This window comes from Delphinus delphis, chromosome 19 (assembly GCF_949987515.2).
Source record: "Delphinus delphis chromosome 19, mDelDel1.2, whole genome shotgun sequence".
Taxonomy (NCBI): Eukaryota; Metazoa; Chordata; class Mammalia; order Artiodactyla; family Delphinidae; genus Delphinus; species Delphinus delphis.
Window position 1 is genome coordinate 25,779,402 of NC_082701.1, and position 26,570 is coordinate 25,805,971.

Consider the following 26,570-nt stretch of genomic DNA (forward strand, 5'->3'; position numbering starts at 1 on the left):
AGCAGAGGAATTCTAATTGTTCATTCTGTTCAACATTTCCTGTTAACAGACCTCATATTTAATTTTTTTTAACATTAAAAAAATTTGACTGGCAGAAATGGTAAGTTGTGACAGGACATTTGTTTTGGACAAACTGGTAACCAAGACTGGGCATGTGTTGGCAGCAAGAGAGGAAAACAGGCATTTGTTCTTCCAGTGTGACATTTTGATCCTTTATCCTGTAATCCAGTGTATTAATTGTATTATACAGGGGAAACACAGTACCTTTTCCCTGCATGTAAAGCACTGAGATGATGGAGATTATTGTTTCACTTTTCATGCTTTTTAATTTTTACTAAAGGCCATGCTTGATGGTGTGGTTGGCAAAGAAAAATTAAGTCAGGAAAGAACCTCATGCATGCTATCATGTGATAGGTGAACTAGATAATCCTTCTCGATTTGTCTTAATAACAATAGAATATTATATCCATAATCATACTTACCAAGTGAACCTTTGGTTTTTTTTCATCTTGGAATTTTTTGTCCTGATCACTAAGTTATAACTGAAGGCGATTCCATTTGTGGCATCATTATCTTAGTTAATGGATACTGTCATGAATGTATTATTTGATTTAAAAAACCATATTCTCTAGAATTTATCTTCTAGGTAAAATCATATACTGGGATAATCTGTGGAGTACCCAAGTGATATGGATATTAAAATCAATAGCTAAACTGTAACCGCTATGTTTCTTCTCTTGCTAGCAAAAGGATAATCATACAGCTCTTAGTTTCTCAAGCTTTTAACAGGGACTTCAGTCAGAACTAAAAATGAGTTGACATTTCTGAGAATCTTTTCAATATACATAATTAATGAAGCTGCTACCTATTGCATCTCTTTATGCTTACAGAATATTTATATATAGCCTTACTGTGCTAATATTTAGCGACAGCTGAGAGCCTCACTGCAAAATGTGGTTTTAAATTCATTTGTACAGAGCTATAGTTTTTTGTCTATTTTGTTTATTTTTGGGTGTCTTTATAATCTTAAAATTACTTTAAACATTCATTGGTTGTAGATTTCTTAGTTAAATTAGACATAATCTGTAATTTTGATAAAGTGTCCACTTTTTTTTCTTGCAGCTAGTATGGATTTCTGGGTCTGTAAGTCAGGATACAAGTGTACTTTCTTATATTTGGTAGCAATTTTTCATTTATCATACTGCCTGAGTTAAGGATACATTTGAGATACTATATTTCATTGATTCTAAGATGCATTATTATTTCCTGTATTACGTAGAAAGAAAAATACCTCCTATTAAACTGACATGCTGTTGATTAGTAAATATATCCCAACTTCAGAGATGTTAATATGAAAAACTGTGCAACTTAGTCTTGATGAATTATGGTAATATTGCCACCTTAACTTTGTATAAGGCTTTGTAGAAAGCACTTATACATAAGTCATCTGATTTTATCCTCAAACTAAAGCTAATCTGTGAGGTGGATTAAATTATCCCATTTTCAGATGAGGAAATTGAATTTCACGGAGATTATGTGCTTTCCCAACATCATGTTACAGTGAACTATGGTTTCAAGGTCACATTTTCTTACTCTGAGACTTAAGGTGTGATTGACACCTGAAGTATCACCTCCCCACCCCCCAGTACATGCACACCCATACACCTATAAAATTGTTTGGCCTAGATTTTTCTTTCCATTGCCTAATGTACATGTTTCATATTTAAACTTCACTGTTTTGTGTTTCTTGTTTTGTTTTGCCTGCAAGGCATGTGGGATCTTAGTTCTCCAACCAGGGATCGAGCCAACGCCCCCCTGCAGTGGAAGCACGAGTCTTAACCACTGGACCACCAGGGAAGTCCCTGACCTTCACTTCTTTTACAGCTGTTCATGTGTCTTAATTCTACTGATAGTGTTGACTACTATTAAAATTATTATTGTTTTAATAGTAAGTCATGAGGGACTATCTGCTAATATGTGAATTGTTTTAATTCTGTGTTGCCTGACCATGAGGAAGCTATATATGCCATCATTGGTGGTTTATTATACGTTTTGAAAGCAGTATATCTCTTTCTAGCTGACTGCGTAAAATGTTCAGGAACGGTTATGGGTTGAGATCTGTGAAGTGATCCAGAGAAATAGTTGTACTGTTCTTGACAAATCAAGGTCATATCTGCTTCTTTCCCAGGTGGTGGCTAATGCTGTAGCAGCATTATCTGAAATCAGTGAATCTCACCCAAACAGCAACTTACTCGATCTGAATCCACAGAACATTAATAAGCTACTGACAGCCCTGAATGAGTGCACCGAATGGGGCCAGATTTTCATCCTGGACTGCCTGTCTAATTACAACCCTAAAGATGACCGGGAGGCTCAGAGGTCAGTCTGTTTTTCTGGATAGTATCTAGGAGTCTTGCCTGGTTCAGTAATTTCTAGTAAGTCTGTATTAGAATAAGGGTCTGTTACATTGAGAAAATCAGTGGCTTATGGGATATATATTGCTATCCTGTGGTATTTTCTCAATGTATTTAGGAACATTTTAGGTGGTAGAGTAAACCATGCAAAAAATAGCTCTTCCTAAGAGGAGATGTGTATTTTTCATTTCTTCTTTGAACAGTATAGTTACAACCCTCTGAAAAACTCTCCCTCATAATGGTCTCACATCTCCCATGCAGCAATTCCTAGCCATTTGGCAAAGGTTTTTTGAGCGTCTCTCACTGTAGTAACAAAATTTTCGTTCTTTTAGATACATAGTAAGTGGCTTGATACTAGTTATTGAGCTGCCTTATACCTATAATTAGTACTAGAGAAACTGTGTTGGAGCCAGCAAAATGTATGATGTCTTCCGTTAGATGTAGGAATCACATCAGTCTGAATTTGGAGAAGATTTTGGAAGGCACACCTGGATTGTTCTGCTCAGCTCTCTACCACTTTAGTGTTGCAGATTTTCTTTGACTATCAGATACTGACTACTAAATTTCACATACACATACATACATTTTAGTTTACAGAATCGGAGGTATCATCAGTTTTTATTGAGCATTTTGTGTATATAGGCACTGTACTAGGCAAAATAATTCCGAAGAATTGTTGGCTCTTCATTTTATTTTATTTATTTATTTATTTATTTTTTGTGGTACGTGGGCCTCTCATCGCTGTGGCCTCTCCCGTTGCGGAGCACAGGCTCCGGACGCGCAGGCTCAGCGGCCATGGCTCACGGACCCAGCCGCTCTGCGGCATGTGGGATCTTCCCGGACCGGGGCACAAACCCGTGTCCCCTGCATCGGTAGGCAGACTCTCAACCACTGCGCCACCAGGGAAGCCCTGCCACTTCATTTTAATTATGGTAGATAGAAACCTTCCTTGCCCGGCTAAAGCTCGAGCTACTATAATGTAAGTGCTCTTCACTCGTCTGGGAAATTGTTCCCTCTGGATTTAACCAAAGCTCACCCTGATAGTTTCTTTCCATCGCTGAAAGTACAAATATCTTCTGGAAAGAACTTTACCTACAATTTTATTTTCTCTTGGTCATTGACATCGCACACTTACTCATTCACTCAGCAAGTATTTATTGAGCCCATGCTGTATGCCAGGCATTGTTCTAGGCTCTGAGGATATAGCAGTGGACAGACAAAAATCATAGCTCTTATGGAACACTTATTCTGAGGGATAGGGCAGAAGTATATATAATATGTATACGTAATACAGCATATAATAGGTCAGATGATGATAAGTGCTAACAAGAAAGATAAAGTAAGGAAGAGATCTAACAAATATGCTGGGTGATCAGGAAAGGTCTCCCTGAGAAAGTAGCATTTGTATAAATACCTAAAGGAGGTCAGGGAGTCAGCCAAGTAGATACAGGAGGAAGGGAGAGAAACACAGCTTACTTACCTTGTGTCCTTAACTGAGTCAGCTAGCCACTCACGTTGCCTAAGAGCTATCAAAATTAGGTTAATTTCTGAAGAACCCTCAATGGATAACTAAATATTCTATATTTTATGAGACATTTAAGTGTAGGTGGCAGGGACTAGGAGAAGGGGATGAGGTTGAGAGAGTATTGCAGTGGTATTGTGTTATTAAAAACAAACAAACAAACACCCTTCCCGAGATTCCCTATTATGCTGAATACAAGAGGTTGGGTGGTTTTCCCTGTCAGCCCATCTCCTTCTGCATCTTACAGTGAAACTTCAGCCACAGTTGGTTGATATCTCTCACTATGAAATAACTCTCAGAATGCTTAATTTGACTTCCTATAGGCTGAGGAGAAATGGGCTGTGAGGCAGGGAGCCCTTACATAATATGGGGAGACAGAGAGGACTATAAAATAGGAAGGTAAATGGTGTGAGCTTCAGGTGTTTTGGGTATTGGCTAGTTCCCTTCCAGTTTGAACATCCCTTATTGCTGGTTTCCTAAAGTCTTCTGATATCCCTGCTCTGTTTGTAGTTTGCTGGGATTGAGGCGTCTGCAGTGTTAGATCCCAAATTTACCTATGTATGGAGTTTTGACTTTTCTAACTGATTTTCTAATTTCTTTATACCTGGGCCATGGGAACCTCTGACAACATTACCTTATAGATTGGATTGAGCAAAGAAATTATAATTTAAGGTACTAATTTTCATTCTCTGTCCTCAGTATCTGTGAGCGGGTAACTCCTCGGCTATCTCATGCCAACTCAGCAGTGGTGCTTTCAGCAGTAAAAGTCCTAATGAAATTTCTAGAGTTGTTACCCAAGGACTCTGACTACTACAATATGCTGCTGAAGAAGTTGGCCCCTCCACTTGTCACTTTGCTGTCTGGGGAGCCAGAGGTGCAGTACGTCGCCCTGAGGAACATCAACTTAATCGTCCAGAAAAGGTTGGGAAAAAATGAATTGGTGATTAAAGTGTTTGTAATTTTGAATTAAACTTAATAACATTATTAAAGAGGACTGTGTTAAAACTCTGTTTAATGTATGGAAATGAAAATACTGTATGGTAGAGCAACTTGCCCAGGGTCAGGAGGCTAACAGTTGATTTTAGAGTGTTCCTACAATGAATGCCTGGTGTTGCTCTACAGTTTAGTTCCTTTTCTGAAGGAACTCTTAGTTGTATGATAGCTAATGTGTGCTTAATATGGTTCAGGCTGTAATTTAGATCAGGTTGTTGTTCTTCCAGTGATTCTTCTTGGCAATATATATTTTACTCCTTAAAAAGGATAAAAATAGTCTGCCAGATGGATCTGGTTAGAGGGGTGTAGAGGAAGTTTGTGAGTTTTTTTCCCCTGGAGTGGAGTGTGTGAATGGAGAGCAGAGAAGCACAGGTTAGGTATTAATGCAGACTCAGAAGGGTATAACAATATATGCCTCACCTTACTTATCTTGTGTTTCTGTGTACCACAGGCCTGAAATCTTGAAGCAAGAGATCAAAGTTTTCTTTGTGAAGTACAACGATCCCATCTATGTGAAACTAGAGAAATTGGACATCATGATTCGTTTGGCATCCCAAGCCAACATTGCTCAGGTCAGACTTAAAGTAGATTCAAGTTAAGATCTAATAACTTAGATCTTAAGATCTGGCCTTCAGAAAAATCTAGGCCATGAAATTGCTGTTGGAGAATCCTTAATGATTGTTCACTTCATGGATTTTTAACAGGTTTTGGCAGAACTGAAGGAATATGCCACAGAGGTGGATGTCGACTTTGTGCGCAAAGCTGTGCGGGCCATTGGACGGTGTGCCATCAAGGTGGAGGCAAGTGTCCCGTGGTAGTTGTGATCACGTTGTGGGACTCTGGGTATTCTCTTCACCTCTTTCCTTACATTTTTAAGTTTATCAAAATAATAAAGCACATTGTTAAAATATTAAAGAATTTTTAATGAAAAACAGCTGTCCCTGGTCCGTCTCTTTCCCGAGGGAATCATGTTTAACTCTGTTCCTAGTTTTAGTTATTTTGATTACTTCCATATCTCTAATATCCTTATGCTACTATTTATTGATTTACCAATTGTAGACATCGCTTATTAACTTTCCGCTATGAGAGAAGCAACTTGGTTCATATACTCCATCACTTCTACTTCTACCGTTCTGTATAGATCGCCTGTATAGTTATATCATGAGGTTTTTGTTCCTGTATTATCTTTGTAAATTGAGATAATATACCTTTGTTTCTTGTTCTATCAACTAGAGTCTTGCAAAGCTTGCTGTGCGTATTATGCCTGTAAATATGTAGAGCCTACACAATCAAATGATTGCGTTTTCTTTCTTATAAAGGCTTTTGTTTTTTCTGTAGTTTATAATGGCCTTTTTTTAAAAAATTTCATTGTGCCTTCATTGCACTCGTATCTTCTTCCAGCTTTTCAAGCATAATATCAAATTAATAAAACTTTTCTTTTGTTCTAGACCCTTCTCTCTTCCAGTCCTCTGTCCTTCCAGTCCTTACTCCAGTCTGGGTGGTTGCTTTCTTGTCTTCTGCACAGCCGTCTTTCCATACAGCCTCCCTTCATTGCTGTTTCTTGTTATGGGTACTTTTTCATAGCATTCCTTTTTTTGTGGTTGCAATAGTTTCTTAAATCTCTTGTGATGTGAGTTACAGTTTTTGGTTTTGTTTCTGCAGTTTGAATTTGACTATCTGGAGCATTTTATGGTGATGGTTGCATGTTTATATATGATTTTTTAATTGAAGTGTATACCATACTTACAGTAAATTGCTGCCTATTTATATTAAAAATGAGATGACAGAAAAGTTGTCAGGACTTCTGTGCACATAGGCAGGACTGTTGACTAGCAGGTTTCTGCTTTAGGGCAGGGAGTTGATCTTTACTTGGAAGTCCTCTTGAAGAGCTTCTCTGTGGTCTTAGAGGGCAGATTGGTTCTAGCTTGGTTGCAGCCTTCCAGTAGGTATTAAGGGCTACAACTTACAATGCACTGCTTCATCAGTTACCAAGCCTCTATTGTTTTTCCTCATTCAGAAGTTTGTTGCAATTAATGATGGCTTCTGTTCACAAAGATATTGTGGATTCAGAGCTCCATATTTGTTCTTACTACTTGACTATGTGCAATTCTGCTTTTTTTTCTTTTGACATTTTATTTAATTATTTATTTATTGGCTGCGTTGGGTCTTCATTGCTGCGCATGGGCTTTCTCTAGTCGCGGTGAGTGGGGGCTACTCTTCGTTGAGGTGCATGGGGGCTTCTCATTTCGGTGGCTTCTCTTGTGGCAGAGCACGGGCTCTAGGCGCACGAGCCTCAGTAGTTGCAGCACGCAGCCTCAGTAGTTGTGGCTTGTGGGCTCTAGAGCACAGGCTCAGTAGTTGTGGTGCACAGGCTTATTTGCTTCACCGTATGTGGGATCTTCCTGGACCAGGGCTCCAACCCGTGTCCCCTGCATTGGCAGGCGGATTCTTAACCCCTGCACCACCAGGGAAGTTCCTACAGTTCTCCTTTGAGTCAGATTGGGCCATATGATTTCACAAGGATAGTTACTAAAATAATTTGTACAGTATGACCAGTGCTTCACAGGAACAGAAGGAAACAGATGCTGTTTCAGAGAAGTGTCTCTGAAAGCCAAATTCCTAATTGGCCTTCCTTGTTTTTATTTACTGAATGCTGCTTCATATAGTTACTACTGATAAATCATTTAGTAGACTAGTTGTTATAGCAAGAAGTCAATTAATCCTGGTTTCTACTTCTGGTTCTGCCAGCTCAGTTGCTTCACATACTTAATATATACTTCTGCTTCTCCATTTGAGAAATGGGAAAATCTGTTTATTGGATCTTGATGTGTTACATCTTTTTTTTAACTACCACACTTCTTAACTTACCACCACTACTTAACTTTTTTCTTTTTCTTTTCTCATTGTGGAATAGCCACCTGCTTATGGTATTAATGCAGACAATTTTCAGAGCTATTTTGGTAGCAGAAGAGTCATTTTGTGCTTTTCACTGCCAGAATGTCATTGTCTTACTAACCTCTCTGACAGTGCTCTTGCAAAGAGTCTCATTCCAAAGTTACAGAGATTTTTCTATCCCTGGAATTACTAGAAAGTGTTCTCAAAGCATCTAGATTCCTAGCGGCTGTTAGTACCGTCTGTTGTGACTAACTGGAAAAGTTATCCATCATCTTCTGGAAGAGATGAACTGGTGGCTCTCACTTCTTCCTTTGATTCAGGGTGCCCTGGTGGGAATATGAGTGTGTGAGGAATGAACTTCCTTTGGAAGCTTAAGATCAGCCTTCAAGAATCCTGCCTTTTAGATAGTGTTCTCTTATCTCCAGTTACCTGGATTTGCCTAAGAACTTTTCTTAGAACTGGTTAAATCATGAAAATTATTAGTTGGAAAGAGTTGCCTAGTCCAGACACAGTTGTTGGGGCAGGAGAGGCAGTGATTGCCTGTTTTTAACTAACGTATCCATGGGACAAGGGCAAGAACCAGCGAGGGAATTGTAATAGCCTTTCTCTGTAGCTTCCAGACTGAGCTGCTGCTTTTCTCTCAGGGCATCTGACCCTTTTTTAATGTGTAGTTGGTTTCAAAGATATTACAGATGAGAAAAAAAGAATTTTAGTGTAGTGCTTAGCTAAGGTAACAGGGCCTATTGTAAAATTTGGGTGTTAAGAGTTGGAGTTGTTTTTTGTCATGACTGTAAGTACAGGTGTTTCCTTGTTGCTTTAAGTATCCTGAGGTGAAAAAAATGTATAATTTTATCATATTAAGTTGGTTAGGTTAAAGATTAAGCATAAGCCATTGAGTCAATAAATAACACTGAAAAAGCAATTTCATAGTACTGTTTTTTCAGTAACTTTTGCCTATTCTTTTTTGTTTGGTTGTTTTTTTTAATAGATTTTACTCTCCACCCCACCTCCAGCTTTATTGAGGTATGATTGACAGATTTAAAGCTGTATATATTACAGTGTATACCTGTTTCTTTAAGGAGGAAATAAACCCCTGCTCTCCTTTTCTTACAAATAAAATGATTTTGTTTGCGAGACTTATTTATATGTTTGGTTTTGTTTGAGAGAGATTAAGTCACTAAGTTAAGGTATTCCTCACTTCCCACTCTTCTGTTCTTTGGTGTTTACCATTTCTCATTTTTGTAGCTCAAGATAAGGTACTGACTTACGTCTTATGCAAACAAAAAGCATATGTATTTACTACATAAAATTATTAAAAAAGACAAGTTAAAAGTAGAACACTCTGCTTTCTCCTACCCCTGTTCTACCCTTCCAGAGATGATGTGGACATGATTTTAAGTCTTTGTTTACATAGTCCTCCATAAACAGGTGTGTTTTTTACAAAAACAAGATCATTCTACAAATGCTATTATGTTTTGTAGTCTGCTTTTTTTGCTTATTATACATGGACATTTTCCCAGGTTACTGATAATATTTTACATCATTTTTAGTGGTTTGTAGACATACTGTGTGATTGCTTCATAATTATTTAGCCTTTCCCTTCCTGTATGGACCTTAAAGTTGTTTCTGCTCTTTTTCCAAATAATGGTTATAAGGAGGATCCTTGTAGCTAAATCTTTGATCTCTAGTTGAGGTGACATTTTTTTCATTACGCTTAGCCATTTGGAATTGCTTTTTCATGGCATGTGTATCTTTTTTCAATGTGTTATCTTTTCCACATTGATTTTTTAAAGTTTTTTATAATTAATTAAAGGTATTAATTCATTTAATACCCCTTCATTTCATTAATAGTTATTTTCCCAATTATTTTCCTTTTGATTTCATTTGACTTCTTGATGCATAGGAGTTCACATTTCCTTATGTAGTGAGTTCTATCCATTTTCTCTCAATGGTATCTTTTTTTTAAAAAATAATAAATTTATTTATTTATTTATTTGGGGCTGCATTGGGTCTTCGTTGCTATGTGTGGGCCTTCTCTAGTTGCGGAGAGTGGGGGCTACTCTTCGTCGCAGTGCACGGGCTTCTCCTTGCTGTGGCTTCTCTTGTTGCAGAACATAGGCCCTAGGTGCTTGGGCTTCAGTAGTTGGGGCGTGCAGGCTCAGTAGTTTTGGCTCGCGGGCTCTAGAGCGCAGGCTCAGTAGTTGTGGTCACGGGCTTAGTTGCTCTGTGGCATGTGGGATCTTCCTGGACCAGGGCTCGAACCCGTGTCCCCTGCATTGGCAGGTGGATTCTTAACCACTGAGCCATCAGGGAAGTCCCTCTCCCAATGATATCTTTAGTGGACCACCTAGAAAATTGTGCTTCACTTCAAAGTTATATAAAATTCACTTTTATTTTCTACTTTAATGGCAATGGTTTGGTTAAAGATAAGAGTGTGGAGATCAAACACCAGAACAATTCATCCTTTCCTTACTGTTATGAAATGTTGCCTTTATCATATACTAAATTTTATATGTCTGTATGCCCTTCTCTGTTTCTGGACTTACTTTGTATATACAATGATTGGATATTTACTTTTGTTCCTCTGCCATACTGCTTTAATGGTGTTTTTAAAATTTAATCAAAAGCAATATAGGTGAGATGACAATTTGCTTGAAAATTACTATCCTAGACTTAATTGTTTTTGAATATTGATGAATCATGGGAGATGGCCTTTTGTTTATCTTTATTATAATAATGAAACTAAGGGTTCAGTAAATGTTAGCTTTCTATCAAGCCTTAATACTGAGTACTTTATTTGTACTATCTAATTTGATAATTTAACCCTTACATGCTTTATAATTTATCATAACTTTTATATTTAAAATTTCCCAACTGTTTTGCTGTTGTAATAACAGCACAGGAAATAACTAGTTGAAAATGAATAAAATAGAATTCAAAAATGGGAAAACTACAATGATAAAAGAGAAAAGAATCGTCATATATATGACCTCATATAAATAACCTCAAGATGCAATTTTGTTTTCGTTATATTGCTTGGAATGGTTTAAATTATAGTACCTTTAAAAGATTTTATTACAGAAATTTTTAGGTATACACTAAGGTAAAATTGATTAATGAGCTCTCATATACCCACCATCCATCTTGAACAAATATCAACACATTGCTGTTCCCATTTGATCTTCTCCCTCTCCCTCCCCCTTCAAGGGAGTGGGTTACTGTTATATTTTAATGCAGATCTCAGATACGATCTTATTAGAGTAGTCCAATGTGTATATCTAATAGATAAGGTCCTCTAAAAAAAAATTGTCATGATATCGTTACCGCACTCAACAAACAGTAACTCTTAATCTCATTAAATACCTAGTCCATGTTCAGTTTTCCCTAACGTGTCTAAATATCTTCTTACAGTTGCCGTGTTCAAATCAAAATCTAAACAAGAGCTAGCTATACATTGCATTTGGTTAATATGTCTCTTAAGTCTTTACTTATTTATTTGGGTGCCATTTATTGAAAGGACTAGCTCATTAGGCTTGTAGAATTTTGCAGAATCTAGATTTGGCTGATAGTATTTTAGTGATGTTGTTTATCTCATTCCTTCATCCCCTTTAGAAAATTAAATCTAGAGGCTTGGTAATATTCATATTCAGTGTTTTTGGCAAGAATACCTCTTAGATGCTGCTGTGAATTTCCTGTTGCATCTTATCAGGAGGCATATAATGGAATGACCCATCATAATACATTGTAATATATGATAAATCAGTCCTTGGTTTTTAGGATCTCTCTTCTGGAACCCTTTTAAAAACTATGACTTATTGTTTCAATACATTAGTTTTGTCACTTGTATTCTTCCATATTCCCTTCATTAATAAAAGACTAATAGATTAAATTCTATTTTATAGATGAAACATAGGCTGTGGAAAATTGCAGTTTACCTAAGGCCATAGACTTGCAGTTATATAGCCCAGAAGATGGCAAATTTTTCTTAGAGTTTTTTGAGTCACAGAGAACTTTGAAAATATAATGAAAACTGTAAACCTTCTCCCAGGAAAATATGCTTGTGTGCACAAATGAAATTTGGCAGTTTCATTTCAAGAGGTTTAAAGATGCCTTCTGTCTGTGCTCATTCATGAACTTCAGATAAAGACCTCTTCGCTTGGCTTATTCTTTCATTCTTATTCTTTCCTTCTACCTTGACTTATGCTTTCTTCTCATTTCTGTCATCCTGGCTATCCAAGATGATTTTTTTCACTTGAACTGTTTCTTGTAATGAGTCAAATTTGGAGTATATCTAGAACTTCTGTATATCTCCATCAGATAACCCAGCCTCTAGTATAGTGTGGTCAAATTAAGTGCCTCATCTTTTAGTCTAGTTTAGTTGATACACCTGAATGTTCCAAAAAAATATTTTTTATGTTGAGGTTGTGTTATTGGATAGGTCATCTGACTTCTCATTATGTTCCTCTTTGCAGCAATCTGCAGAGCGCTGTGTAAGCACATTGCTTGATCTCATCCAAACCAAAGTAAATTATGTGGTTCAAGAGGCGATTGTTGTCATCAGGGATATCTTCCGCAAATACCCCAACAAGTACGTTGAGATACTTCTGCCCCTCTTCCTCAGATCATTTAGGAAATGTCTAAGTAAGGCACTTTGAGGTTGGCTAGGTAAGAATTAGTCTTTGTAAAGTAACTGGTCATAATTGAATACATTATTAAAAATCAGAAACGTATAAGTTGGTTAGCACAAGGATTAAAATCTGATTTTTCACTCTGCTTTATCACTTTTAGAAGAATTGAAGTTCTGTCTGAATATGCATTGTCAATTGCCATATATTAAAGTTAGCCAGATTCTTTGGTGATGAAGTTACTATTAAATAAGGATACCCATATATTCTACGTTGTCTGGGCATAATCCATTTTATGCCTCTTACCAGGCATAATTAATAATTGTGCCCCTTTTCACTCTCAGAAACGTCTCAGTTTGAATAATAAATTATATGGTCACCTTATTGTAAAAGCCAGGGAGGTGACAGCTTCACTACTCACTTAGTATGTTATGTAGTACTGGTAGAAAATTATAGAACATGCAACAATAAACTGTCAGAGTTTCAGGCCTTTTCTGAAGTATTGTAGCTGCTTCCTTTAAGATATACAAAATCTACATTTTCACTCCATAAAAATTTTCACATTGAGGCCTCTTAGTTATGAAACAAAAACACTTTTTCAGATTTGCTTTTGAAGGCAAACAATTAAGGAATCTGAAAGAGTGAAATAAGAGCAGATCTTATAAGCATCCTAAATCTCATTTTACCTTATAATCATAGAGATGAACTGTGCTAAGGCTTCTGATTATCGTTAAAGATAATGTGAAATGAAGTGACTTACAGTTAGTTAGCTTAGTGGTGGACTCAGAATTAGAAGAAATATTTTAATAAGGCAGTGGTTTATTAAGCATTATATATACTGTATATATATATATATATTTTTTTTTTTGAATTCTAGAAATGGTATTTTTGGAAAAAGGATCATATACTTTTACCGTTCTCCCAGGAAAGAGGAGGGTTGGGTTTCTAAACTTCTTGATTAAGTGGGGAGGTGTATATCTTAATATGCTTGGTAAAGAAATGTGTCCATTTCTGGTCTGTATTACTGAGGGATTATGATAGTTTAATTTTAAGAAAGCATTATCGAGAACCTGGTTTAATCAGTGGAAATAGGGCAAACAATTAAGTGTATTATTCAGTTGTCCATATCTCATTTATTATACAATTTCATTCTGATGTTTAAAACTACATTAGCTGGGCTTCCCTGGTGGCGCAGTGGTTGAGAGTCCGCCTGCCGATGCAGGGGACACGGGTTTGTGCCCCAGTCCGGGAAGATCCCACATGCCGCGGAGCGGCTGGGCCCGTGAGCCATGGCTGCTGAGCCTGCGTGTCCGGAGCCTGTGCTCCGTAATGAGAGAGGCCCACGTACCGCAAAAAAAAAAAAAAAACACATTAGCCAAGGAGATGGATTTAACATGGTAAAGAATGAGAGCTATAGACCTGTAAAAATAAATACTCGAATTGCTTATTTCTTTAGAAAAACAGGTCATTAGTGTGGGTGCCTTGGGAGGAAGGAACATAAAGATCTCTATAGAAAGCAGAGATAGGTGGATAAGAGGCAAAATTACTGTTTCTGGATGCTATTGTTGTCTGACTCCATTTTCCTAATAGTAAAGTGGAATTTCTGTTCCTCTACGATGAAGGTAAAATGAAGTAATAGGAAAATTCTCTGATCTAGTTATGAGAAGGACTGTGAGAAATGTAAGGTAGTGGTATTATCTTAAACCATAGGTTAGTTTTTCCTTGTGAAAAGAATATCTGATAAGCTTTTACAAAGATTTATGGTCTAGTTATTAAAACATAATTGAAGGAAAATTGAAGACATTTATAATTTTCTGGCTTTAAAGCCTGTACATTCTCTTGGCTAAAAGTCTTTGTAGTTTGGTGGTGGTTTAGGGTACCTTGTCCATGGTTTTTTGCTTTTTAGGCTTCATTGTTAAATATACTTCTCAGTTTTGCTTTCAGTAACCATAGTCCATTTTGTTATATCAGATATGAAAGTATCATTGCCACTTTGTGTGAGAACTTAGACTCACTGGATGAACCAGACGCTCGCGCAGCTATGATTTGGATTGTGGGAGAATATGCTGAAAGAATTGACAATGCAGATGAGTTACTAGAGAGCTTCCTGGAAGGTTTTCATGATGAAAGCACCCAGGTAAGTTCCCATCTATATCTTATGTATTAGATGTTTTGGGGACGATTTCAGGAAAGGTAAAGGTTAGGCAGTTTCATGTGTGTGAATTTATATACACATATAGTATGTTCATTTTTCTCCCAAAAAGGGGTAACCTTTTCTGTTGTGCTAACTTCTGTTGGAACAAGCCTGCCTAATTTAGACAGTGGTTCTCAGACTTTAATGAGCCTAAGAAGCACCTAAGCACTGGTGTTTAACCTGTGTTAAAGGACAGGTTGCTGGGCCCCACCCCTAGAGTTTCTGAGTCAGTAGGTCTGAGATGGGCCTAAGCATGTTCATTTCTTACAAGGTTGAGGGTGGTGATGCTATTGCTGCTGCTGGTCCAGAACCACACTTTGACAACTACTGACTTAGAGCAGTAGTTATTACTTTTTAATTTTCTGTCACCTAAAGATGATTACCCACTGCTGTTAGTAATGGTTGTGGCTTAGTTGGAGCTGGGGTTTCTGTCTGGGGTGAAGGCTGGCATGTGCAGTTTGAAAAGATTCTTTGTGGGTGGTTAGACTCCTTCCCATCTTCTGTCTGTCTTCTACCAAAACTGAGAGACCTTCGAGTCAAAGGCCCAGAGAAGCAGATAAATTATTAAAGCTTTTTCCCCGGCATTTGTACTCACTGCAAATTGAAGTTCATGTGTGTAATCTATCATAGTAATTTTAATAGGCCCTACAAGGAACATATACCAGCCAGTAGTTTCATGGTTCAGCAGGCAACTCTTTTTTTTTTTTAATTATTATTTTTAAAATTTTATTCTTTTTTTGTGTGTTTAATTGATTTGTTTCATTTATTTATTTTTGGCTGCATTGGGTCTTCCGTTGCTGTGCGCGGGCTTTCTCTAGTTGCCGCGAGCGGGGGCCACTCTTCATTGCGGTGCGAGGGCTTCTCATAGTGGTGGCTTCTCTTGTTGCGGAGCACAGACTCTAGGCACGCAGGCTTCAGTAGTTGTGGCGCATGGGCTTAGTTGCTCTGCGGCACGTGGGTTCTTCCTGGACCAGGGCTCAAACCCGTGTCCCCTGCATGGGCAGGCGGATTCTTAACCACTGCGCCACCAGGGAAGCCCTAGCATGCCACTCTTAACTGGTTGTGATCTGGCATAATTCTACTGTCTTGGCTCTTGCCTCAGTATGATAAATGATTCCCTAATTCCCTGGAAGTTGTAGCTTTTGGTGGAAGTAAATAATAAAGAATTTGGTCAGGAACCAGTTTTATTGCCATCAGTATGTTAGCATGTACTTTAAGAAATACAGGTGATTATCTGGGCCAGAAACAAACCAGCAGTTTTTGATGCCAAAAAATGCAATTTGGAGATAGGAGGCTAGTGAGTTTTCAGTTGATGAAAACCTTTGGCTGCTATTGTGGATATTGGCTGAGTTTTAACCTTTGTTTCTTAATCAAAATCAGAAAGACCTCATAGTAAGTCATATTTGGGAAAATATCACTTTGGAATTCATGGTGTGGAATAATGCAAATGTCTTTCACTTTACCTATTAAATTACATTTGCTTAGGTACAGCTCACTCTGCTTACTGCCATAGTGAAGCTGTTTCTCAAGAAACCATCAGAAACGCAGGAGCTGGTACAGCAGGTCTTGAGTTTGGCAACACAGGTAAGAAGTCTGAAAAAAGCATGGAGTTGATTTGTCTTGTTTTAAATTCTAGGAAATTGTGAAACTTCTTCCAAGAAGGTTCATTTGCAGAGATTTTAAACGGAAGGAGTTTAGATTCTGTTAAAAAAATAAAAACAGTGCCTCTTTTACATATTCTGCTGAATTAGAACTGGTTGTATGGCTTCTAAATGAATTGACTGACTCCAGTTTTAATAATAATTCATGAAAATTGAACTTAGACTCTTTAGTGTTAACGAAGGACATGACTTAGTGAAAATGACATTGAGTCTCACAGTATCTCCTTCTGGGGGACTTAATTTCAGCTTTCAAATGAAAGTACCCTGTAGAGATGGTAAATGCTTTGACAAATATCTCGTGTGCTGTTCTGCCTTCTAGATAAGTTGCCTTTCTCTTTAAGTAATTTTAAAGTGCTAATGCTGCTTCCTTATTTATTTAGTATTTTTGGTCCTTTTAGGGAGGGTTCTGATTTCAGGAATGTGGCAACCAGCTGGATACACAGAAATCAAAGTAATTACTTTTTCTGACGTAACTAGTATAATGATCAGTCCATCATGATCCAGTAATGTTCTTAATTAGATTTGAGAACAGGCTGGCTTTAGCAGGCTGTCAAGAGTTATGATGTGTGTTTACACATGGAATCTGATTCAGATATTCAATTTACCATTTTCCCCTTTCATCTCTTTATAGTTGTATATTAACAGCATTTGAACTCTTTTATAGTTATTTAACCTAGTTCTGAGCTGTCATCTTTCCTTTTTTTTTTGCTCTGGGGAGCTTTATTTCATATCAATAATGAGCACAATTGGAGGACTAAATATGGTAAATCCTGTAATTAATTAGTACGGTTGGGGTGTGCACTTAGTACACTTCTTGAAAACCAGTTCCAAACTGAGACCACAAATGTGAACCTTGAATAGTTGCCAATACGTCATCTGTTAAGTGGTCAAAGCTCATCATTTGGCACATGATAAATGCAAAGTTCTTCTTTCCTCTGACAGAATTTAATTTTAGAAATGCCAGGAATCCATTTTAAGGAAAAGAAGTTTGACGGGCAGATAAGGCATTTGAATACTTAATGGAATACTATAAAGCAGACAACATTATTAAATAAGTTGTTTATAGGATATGCTATACAACTCTGAAAAAAATACAGCCAAGAAAACTGTTAGAGTCAAAGGCTACTTTCTGACACTTGATTCAAGTACAGATGTTTTACAATCAGTGAACTCAAATGTGAAGAAGACCTGAAACTAAAAATTAAGATAATTGTCTTGTCTGATTACTGATGCAAGTAAGCATTACTGAGAATTATCACTTGATTATCTTTTAAGGAGCAGTTGACCAACAGTAGTTGAGTTAAAGGATGTCAGAAAATTCACTTCACAGAAAATAGAGGTGTCCCACTCCACCCCTTGTACCTCTCAGTTTTCTCCATTTCTCCAACAAATTATGAATGAACTTTTTAATGTGCTATTTCCCCAAGTCTCTAAACCTTCACTTGACCCCATTATGGTTAGTGTGAAGAAGCATCCATATGAGTATGTGGAGTCAAGGGCAGGCCATGGCTCACCATCTGTCCATGAAAAGTGGACTGGGAGGTTGTCCATCACTGATGAGGCATGTCTTGGCACTAAGAGCAGAAATTGGTCATCTTCTGAATCAAAATAGTTTAGGTTAGACGTTAATTTTCACGTTAACGTTTAATAGGTCATCTACAGGGGGCCATTTTGAATAGAAATTGCCCCTTCTTAATCATGTAGTGCTTATTACAGACTCCATAGGGTGATTGCCATTAAATTAGCCATGTATTTGACTTCATCTTAGGGCCTTGAAGTTCATTTCTGTCTTTTGCTACAGGCCCTGGAGCCTCTCTCCTTTATGAAAGAAAGAGCTCTGTATAAGTTAACCAGATTCAAAGAAGTCTTGTGTTTATTCTAGATGGTAATATAGTAAACTTGACTTTAATGAGGCCTATGTACTAACACTTCAGAAAACTCCCTGAACACAGATAAATACCTATTTATACAGTCTCTTAGCTTTCTCAGAAATCTCATTTTCTTCAAGAATCATGGGATTTCTGTTTATTAAATTATCTCAAGTTTTAACTCTCCCCTGACGGCCACATTTCAAAGCATCAGCAATATTTGGCTCTCCATGAAAGTTACCACAAGAAGTAGAAAATAAGGAAAGAAAAAATGTAGAGATGGGAGTGCTGGGTGGTGACCTAGAATCACTCGGCAGGTAAGAGACTGTCTCGGCTTACATTGTGTGACAGATTCATGCCTCAGCCAAATTGAAGATTCTGTGTTTATGTATGTGTGGAATAGTCAAAATCATCTTAACTGCTGAGAGGCCACTTGACATTCATCCACCTTGGAAAATAGATACACCTTTCCTATTATTAATTTTACATCTTTTAAAATTTATCTGTTAGAGCTCTTTGAAGTGTTTTTTCTAAAACTTCCTTTTGCCTGAAGCAAAGCAATTAATATTATCTATATTGAGCATTCTAGATTTCCTAGTCTAGACCCTTTATTACCCATTTGTATCTCTGTTAAGATGGAGTTAGAACAATTTTCTAAAAAGAATTTTGGCTTTGCTCCTTCTCTACTCCCTTTTTAAATTTAATTATTTATTTATTTACTTTTGGCTGCATACGGTCTTTTTCTAGTTGCAGCGAGTAGGGGCTACTCTTCGTTGTGGTGCGCAGGCTTCTCATTGCAGTGGCTTCTCTTGTTGCGGAGCACGGTCTCCAGTAGTTGTGGCATGTGGGCTTCAATAGTTGTGGCACACAGGCTTAGTTGCTCCGTGGCATGTGGGATTTTCCCAGACCAGGGCTCGAACCTGTGTCCCCTGCATTGGCAGGCAGATTCTTAACCACTGTGTGACCAGGGAAATCCTGTCTACTCACTTCTGAATAGATAAGGCTAGCCTCATAATCAAGTGAGTGTCTTTGGTAGATATCTATTGTATTCACAAGTTCTGAACCCTGCCTTCATCTCCATTGTCTCTTAAGGCCTCTGTATCTGTATTTAACAGGCAGCATAGGAGAGCTGTGTTTTAGGTTCTTGTCAGAGTTCAAACTCACTCTTATTACAGTATTTGCCTGAGATAAAGTGTTTAGGGAGGATTCCCTATGTTCTTATAGATGTTGAAATTTACCACTGAATCAAGCCAGATTAGTAGAGAGCTGGGGATCTAGACTGCATTGTATTTGACCCTTATTAGAATAGTTTTTACTGAATTACACTAATATCATCATCCTGTAGTAAGGGTTGTCATGAGAAACTATCCTCTTTAGGTCTGTTATCAAAGTATTTATTCCATTATATATTTTTTTCTCTATGAAACCCCATAAAAAAATTCCTAACCAGTTTTGGATTCTCTTATGCATTAGTGTGTAATTAACTGCCCCTCTGAATGGCTTATCTGACTAGACTTGTTTTTCATATCAGATGTTTGAAACCTTAGAATCAGATTTAAGGATCTCCCGTAGAAAATGTGTGGGTCATCGTGGCTTGCATTTTTCTGCCTTTGCTTCTAATTTATGTTCTCTAGCCTTAGATGTATTTTATAAGATTTGCTAAATCCATTTCTAGAACAGGGCAGGGTATAAATAAACCATCAGACGTTCCTAATTCTAGATTTTCTGTACAAGGACTAGTAGAGAATCTTAGTAACAACAGTCATCTGTATAGTGCTTACTATGTGCCAGGCTTTCAGTAAGGGTTAATACTGTTACTCTTCCCATTTTATAGGTGAGGAAACTGAGACATAGAGAGACCGGCCCAGTTAATATGGGATGGAACTAGTACTCAAACCCAAGTAGCCTGGCTCCAGAGTCTTTGCCCTTTTCTACTCTGTTAATGCTGCTTCTCAAGTCTGAAAGTTAAGAATGACTTTTGAGAATACTCATTTCCTGTCTTCCCTGCCTGAAGCATTGTTGTGCATAAGCCAGTATAAATAAGTGAACTTAGAGGTTTTAAGATTATTGTGGATGATTATTTCATATTTGGCTATAAATAATAAACAGTTTCTCTAGGCTTGCCTTTTCTGTCCAGTTAATGAAATCTGAGGCATTAGCATAAATAGAATAAGCACATTTATATAAGTCTTTTCCACTGGAATTTTCCTCTGGAATTTTTTTCTCAAGTTCGTGAAATAAGAACCTAATTTAATATTTACGTTACCAGCCATGAATTTTTAAGTTGAGGGCAGCATGATCTGCTGAGTTACATTAATTTGAATTGGGTGGTGGGGTTCTGTTTCTGCTACATCCCCTGGTTCAGGACGTGACTGGGCAAATTTCTCTGTCATACTACTGTTCTGTCTTTATAGTAGACTTAATCCTATTGTTTATCTATGCTGAGAATTCAGTGAAGTATATGTGAAATCTTTGTGCTTCTAATTTTAAATAAAATGGTGGTATGATTAGAAATGTTATGGGACTTCCTGGTGGTGCAGTGGTTGAGAGTCCGCCTGCCAATGCAGGGCACACGGGTTCGAGCGAGGATCCCACATGCCGCGGAGCAACGAAGCCCATGCGCCACAACTGCTGAACCTGTGCTCTGGAGCCCGTGGGCCACAACTGCTGAGCCCACGTGCCACAACTACTGAAGCCCATGCGCCTAGAGCCCAAGCTCTGCAACGGGAGAAGCCACCGCAATGAGAAGCCTGCGCACCGCAACGAAGAGTAGCCCCTGCTCGCGGCAACTAGAGAAAGCCCACGCGCAGCAATGAAGACCCAACAACGAACACCCAATGCACCAAAAAATAAAAAAATTTATAAAAACAACAACAATAAAGAAAAAAGAATAAAAGGGGAGCAGAGAACAAATAAGACAAAAAAGAAATGACAACAGTTCCAAACCTAACCATATCAATAAGTACATTAAACGTTGTCTAAACACCCCAGTTAAATGACAGAAGTCAACAGGTTAGGAAAAAAAAAACTATATATATATGTGTGTATATATGTGTGTGTGTGTGTGTGTGTGTGTGTGTGTGTGTGTGTGTGTGTGTGTGTGTGTGTGTGTGTGTATATATATATATATATATAATTAGGGGAAAAGAAAACCAACCCTTGAATCCATGGCTTTATTTCAAAGATTTGTCTTTTCGCTTTGATAGTTTTAGAGGAATTAGTAAAGAATACTCATAGAAGTGTCCAAACTTTAGTAATTACTATTTTTAGTACATGGAAAAGAAGTCTTCACCTTAGTTTTTCCGTCTGTGAACTAGAGACCGTCATCATCAAAATCACCTGTGCTGCTTGTTAAAAATAAAAGTTCCTGGGCCCCACTTCTGACATAATGAATCAGAAACTCTGGAATCTGCACTTTCAGTGGCTTTCCTGGTGTGTTAAAATGTTGATGCACATTATAGTTTAAGAATTACTGTTTCAGAGCTTGCTTGGTAAGAATTGTTTTGGAAGCTCTCAAATTTTGGAAAATACACTATTTTCTCGAGATCCTTATGGGAGCCTATCAGACTAGCAGTACAGTAGATCCGAAACCAAATTTTCTGAGTCACCAAACACATAATGGCACCTTAAAATCATAAAAAGTTTCTATTTTCTTGTCATTAGCCTTGACTGGGCCTGATTTATTGTGGTCTCCATGTGAATTAGTGAGGCAGTGAAGGCCAGCTGATAGTAGTCCTAACAGATCACCCCTCAGGATAACTGAGTTTGGACAGTGGAGATCCTTGCCCACTCTTCACTTCTAGTCCTGGAAAATTTGCACGCATTTTCTCATTTCTCATAGGACTAAATTTTTAAGTCAGTGTTAAGATTTACAGTACGTATACCCTTTGATCCAGTGATTCTATCTTCAGAAGTTTGTCCTGTTGCAGTGTTTTGAGTTTGTGGGGGGACTCAAGCTATTTTCACGGAAGTATATATTTTGTGAATCCCCACAGGAATCTTTTTTTTTTGGCCATTTGGTTAAATATGTACCAGCTATATGAGAGAAATAGTTTAAAGTAAAAAAAAAAATATTTTGATAAGTATATTATTAAGCTGTATTATGTAGTTTATTTTAATATGTTTAACAACTTTACTACTATATAAAGGCAAATTAAGTTTTCCCAGTTAAGTGATGTGTAGTGTTCATTGTGTAATAAAAAGCATAGTCTACAAATTTTAAATGACATGCTTTGGGGACTGAATATACAGATTAAAATTTAACTTTTAATTTAAATAGCAATAAAAGCTGGGCAGGGGATTGCTTTCCTAATGTGATACTTGGAGAAACTTGTATTCTGCTCTTTTAAAAACTCAATTTGTTTATGTTTCATAATATTCACGCTTTGTTTCCAAATGAAAATCCAAGTGAGGAGGTTTCAGGCTGCTATTTATAAACACTTCCTCAGGAGCAAATTAGCCCCCCTCCCAGCAAGCAACAAAACAAACTCATTTAGATTGGATAGTATCACTGTTTCCTTTTTTTAACCCTGGCATTTCAAATACTACAAACATTTTGATATGAATAATACATGTATATGTGCATTTCTATTAGAATAATGCAACCTATGAATGTGATAAAGATTATCTTGAGGTAAAATTTACCCTTTTTATACTGTATTAACTTGTATCTCAGTGTTCTTTATACTTTTTTGTTTTTAACCAGCACTCCATTTTGAGTGCAAATTAAATATACATGATTAAGAAAATATATATAAAACCATCAGGGTCACTTCCGGTATTGAGCTGAATGATACGTGCCTTAAATGGCTAAATTATAAACCAGTTCATCTGCTTATGTAGAAACTCATGGGAAAAACCCTGGCCTAGTTTAAAGAAAATATTTTTGTATGTGTTTTAAATACAGAAATTGAAATGGGACTGATTGTTGCCTTTAATAACATGATACCACTGGAACAATTCATGCGTAAATGAATGCCACTATACAGACATTCTGAGAGGTGGATACCAGGATATTTATTGCCACTTTGTAATGATTGCAAAAATAAATAGTAGGAAGGAGGGAGAAAGAGGCAACAGCCTAAATGTTCATCAATAGGACACTAGTAAATAATGATGCAGTGCTGCATATACAGTGGAAAATGGCAGCTGTATGTGCCAATATGGAAAGCAGCTTGAGGAGCAGTATATATACTATGAAACTGGTTTTGTATAAAATAAATATATATGTGTGGGAGCTCTCTGGTAAGATATATAGTGCACTGTCAATATGGCTATTTTGGGGATGGGGAGTTAAGGTGGGGTAGGGTTAGATGATGGGGGAGACTTATTTTTATATTATACATTTCTAAATTGTGATGTGTCATTGATAATAAATTTTTCTTAGCCATGACCACGTATAAAATTATTTTTAAACAGCCACAAAAAAAAAATGAGACCACTAAATTCAAGTGTCACCCCTTTTAGAAGCATTTAGTTATGTTCTCTCTTGAACAGTTTTTTTTTATTTTTTAGGTAATAGTACCTCTCATACTATATTGTAATAATTAATATTCTTTGAGCTCATTGAAGTCAGGCACTGTGTTGTTGTCTCTTTATATCCAGGGCCTAGCTAGTGTCTCCATAGGAGATACTTAATAAATATTTGAATGAAGAAAGAAGGTATGAGTGAAATATATGTAAGATGTGTTTCATGAATAATCCTGCTAATATTAAAGCAGTTAAAAACATTATTTTTATGTCCTGAGGCCATCGTAAGCAGTTGATTTTTACTGGCTTAAAATTTATTTTCCTTTTCCCAACTTCATTTTGAATTTGAGTCTTAGAACTAACCCACTTCAATTTATATTTAAATTCTTGGAAACATTAGAGATTATAGAATTATGACTATTAACAATATATTGAGTCTAAATATCTTCTTAACGGCCAGCTCTGTGTAAATCACTTCAGCATTGCCTTGATAATAAATCCAGCAGTTTGGCTTTCTGTATGGAGAAAGGTTACATTTAAACCTTCTTGCCATTGTCTTTTCATTAGGATTCTGATAATCCTGACCTTCGAGACCGGGGCTATATTTATTGGCGCCTTCTCTCAACTGATCCTGTCACAGCCAAAGAAGTAGTCTTGTCCGAGAAGCCACTGATCTCTGAGGAGACAGATCTTATTGAGCCAACTCTGTTGGATGAGCTCATCTGCCACATTGGTTCTTTGGCCTCAGTGTACCATAAGCCGCCCAATGCTTTTGTGGAAGGAAGTCATGGAATCCATCGCAAACACTTGCCAGTACATCATGGGAGGTAAGCAGGTAAACTAGGTTTGAGTGAGAAGTGATTCTCTGTTTAGACGAAGTTGGTCTTCCTCAAGCTTTTATAGCCTAGAAAAATTTGCTATGCATTTGGCAAACCTAGTCTACTGTCCTGGAGGCTTCATCTGAATACTAGTGACCACACACAAACAATGGGTTAAAAGGCCCCTCTGTGTTCTAATCTCAGGGTAGGTAAGGTTGTGCCTTTAGAAAATTGTGGTGAAGATTTTCTAAATGGATAAAGTTTGAAAGTTGCTAAAGTTTCCAGAAAGATGAGGCTAGAAATTTTCCCAGAGTTGAAAACTTGGTAAAAAGCCTGTACAGGCGTACCACAGAGATAGTGCACTTCAGTTCCAGACCACTGCGATGAAGTGTCATGAATTCTTTTGTTGTTGTGTTTTCAGTGCATATAAAAGTTATGTCTATACTATACTGTAGTCTATTAAATGTGTAATAGTATTATGTCTAAAAAAATAGTCTACATACCTTAATTTAAAAATACTGTATTGCTGGGGCTTCCCTGGTGGTGCAGTGGTTGAGAGTCCGCCTGCCGATGCAGGGGACACGGGTTCGTGCCCTGGTCTGGGAGGATCCCACATGCCGCGGAGCGGCTGGGCCCGTGAGCCATGGCCGCTGAGCCTGCGCGTCCGGAGCCTATGCTCCGCAATGGGAGAAGCCACAACAGTGAGAGGCCCGCGTACCGCAAAAAAAAAAAAAAAAAAAAAAAAAAAAAAAAAAAAAAATACTGTATTGCTAAAAAATGCTTATCATCATCTGACAATGCAGGGTTGCCACAAACTTTGAATTTGTAAAGACTGCAATATCTGCAAAGTGCAATAAAATGAGGTCCGCCCATGTATACATTTAGCTATTTTTATCCTTTACTGTAACTTTGGTTCAAGCTTATGGATGAAGTTAGCAGACACTGCTTCTCTTATGCTGTAAAGCTAGCTGTTAATGAAATAATGTTTGCAGGATTGTTTTATAAGAGCAGCCTAGGTTCTGCGTAGACATAGTTGTTCAGTTGCCTGTACCTTTTTTACCAAAATAAATTGCTCCATATCAGTAAGGAAATGCTATTATGAACAGACTGTCAGGTAACATGGAACTCTTGCTTTGTAGATAACCCTAAAATTTTAATTTGGGAGTGGCAGTACTCTAATAAACTCTTATAATGGGTATCTTGGAATCTTTTCAGAATCTCCCTTCATTAATTATAATAAACCTCAAATCTAAGTAGAATTTGATCTCTGAGTGGTTAGAGTATCTGCACTTGCACCGTATCTGAGTGTCTCATATTGTGTAATATATATTGCTGTTTCAGTGGTTCATGAATAGCCAGAGTGTAGGATTTATTGCTTTACAAATTAGTGTAGTCAACGTTTACAATACTGTAGCTCTGTTTTGACAGACTATGGGCACAGATAAACAAAAAGAAAAGGGCAGTACCCAAGAAAATGATTATTAATCTTTCATTAGCCCTTGCGTTGAATCTTTGGTTTTAGGGCAGTGCTGTGATTTTCACCCAAAGGAAACTTGTGGTTTCATGAGGATCAGGCCTCGTTACAGGGTGTTTGACCTCGCGGGCAAGCATATTTAACATTCACTAGATATGACCATTTAACTTCTAAGTACATCTCCCAGTCTGTGCTTCAAGTTTTGATAAATAGATATGGACTTTCTGTTGTTTGCCATTTAAATTACCTTTCTCCTGATAACTTTGACCCTCAAATGGGATGGGGAAAGTGAAACAAATCAACAAACAAAAACACCTCTTCCTAGAACACAAAGAGAGAACCAATATGTAAAAAGAAGCACAGTCTTTTACATAAGGTCTTTATCAGATTAATAGCCTTCAATTTGTTACCTTCACAATTCCTTATGTGGTTTCTTTTTGGATGACTTTTTTGTCCATTTGTGCTTGTTTTGTGTTTTTGTTTTGTTTTTTTGCGCTACGCGGGCCTCTCACTGCTGTGGCCTCTCCCGTTGCGGAGCACAGGCTCCGGACGCGCAGGCTCAGCGGCCATGGCTCACGGGTCCAGCCACTTCGCGGCACGTGGGATCTTCCCAGACCAGGGCACGAACCCGTGTCCC

At 37.5% G+C, this 26,570-nt stretch overlaps 1 protein-coding gene across 10 annotated transcripts in view; it reads left to right on the top strand.

Moving 5' to 3' along the window:
- Positions 1-26,570, top strand: part of AP2B1 (adaptor related protein complex 2 subunit beta 1) — a 124,633-nt gene that overhangs the window by 33,856 nt on the left and 64,207 nt on the right. For all 10 annotated transcript variants that reach the window (XM_059997919.1, XM_069540046.1, XM_069540047.1 and 7 more), the window contains 8 exons: positions 2,189-2,379; positions 4,636-4,857; positions 5,381-5,501; positions 5,634-5,729; positions 12,297-12,412; positions 14,421-14,586; positions 16,129-16,227; positions 24,209-24,468. In XM_059997919.1, the coding sequence (XP_059853902.1) occupies positions 2,189-2,379; positions 4,636-4,857; positions 5,381-5,501; positions 5,634-5,729; positions 12,297-12,412; positions 14,421-14,586; positions 16,129-16,227; positions 24,209-24,468 (1,271 nt within the window). The remainder of the gene's footprint in view (positions 1-2,188; positions 2,380-4,635; positions 4,858-5,380; positions 5,502-5,633; positions 5,730-12,296; positions 12,413-14,420; positions 14,587-16,128; positions 16,228-24,208; positions 24,469-26,570) is intronic.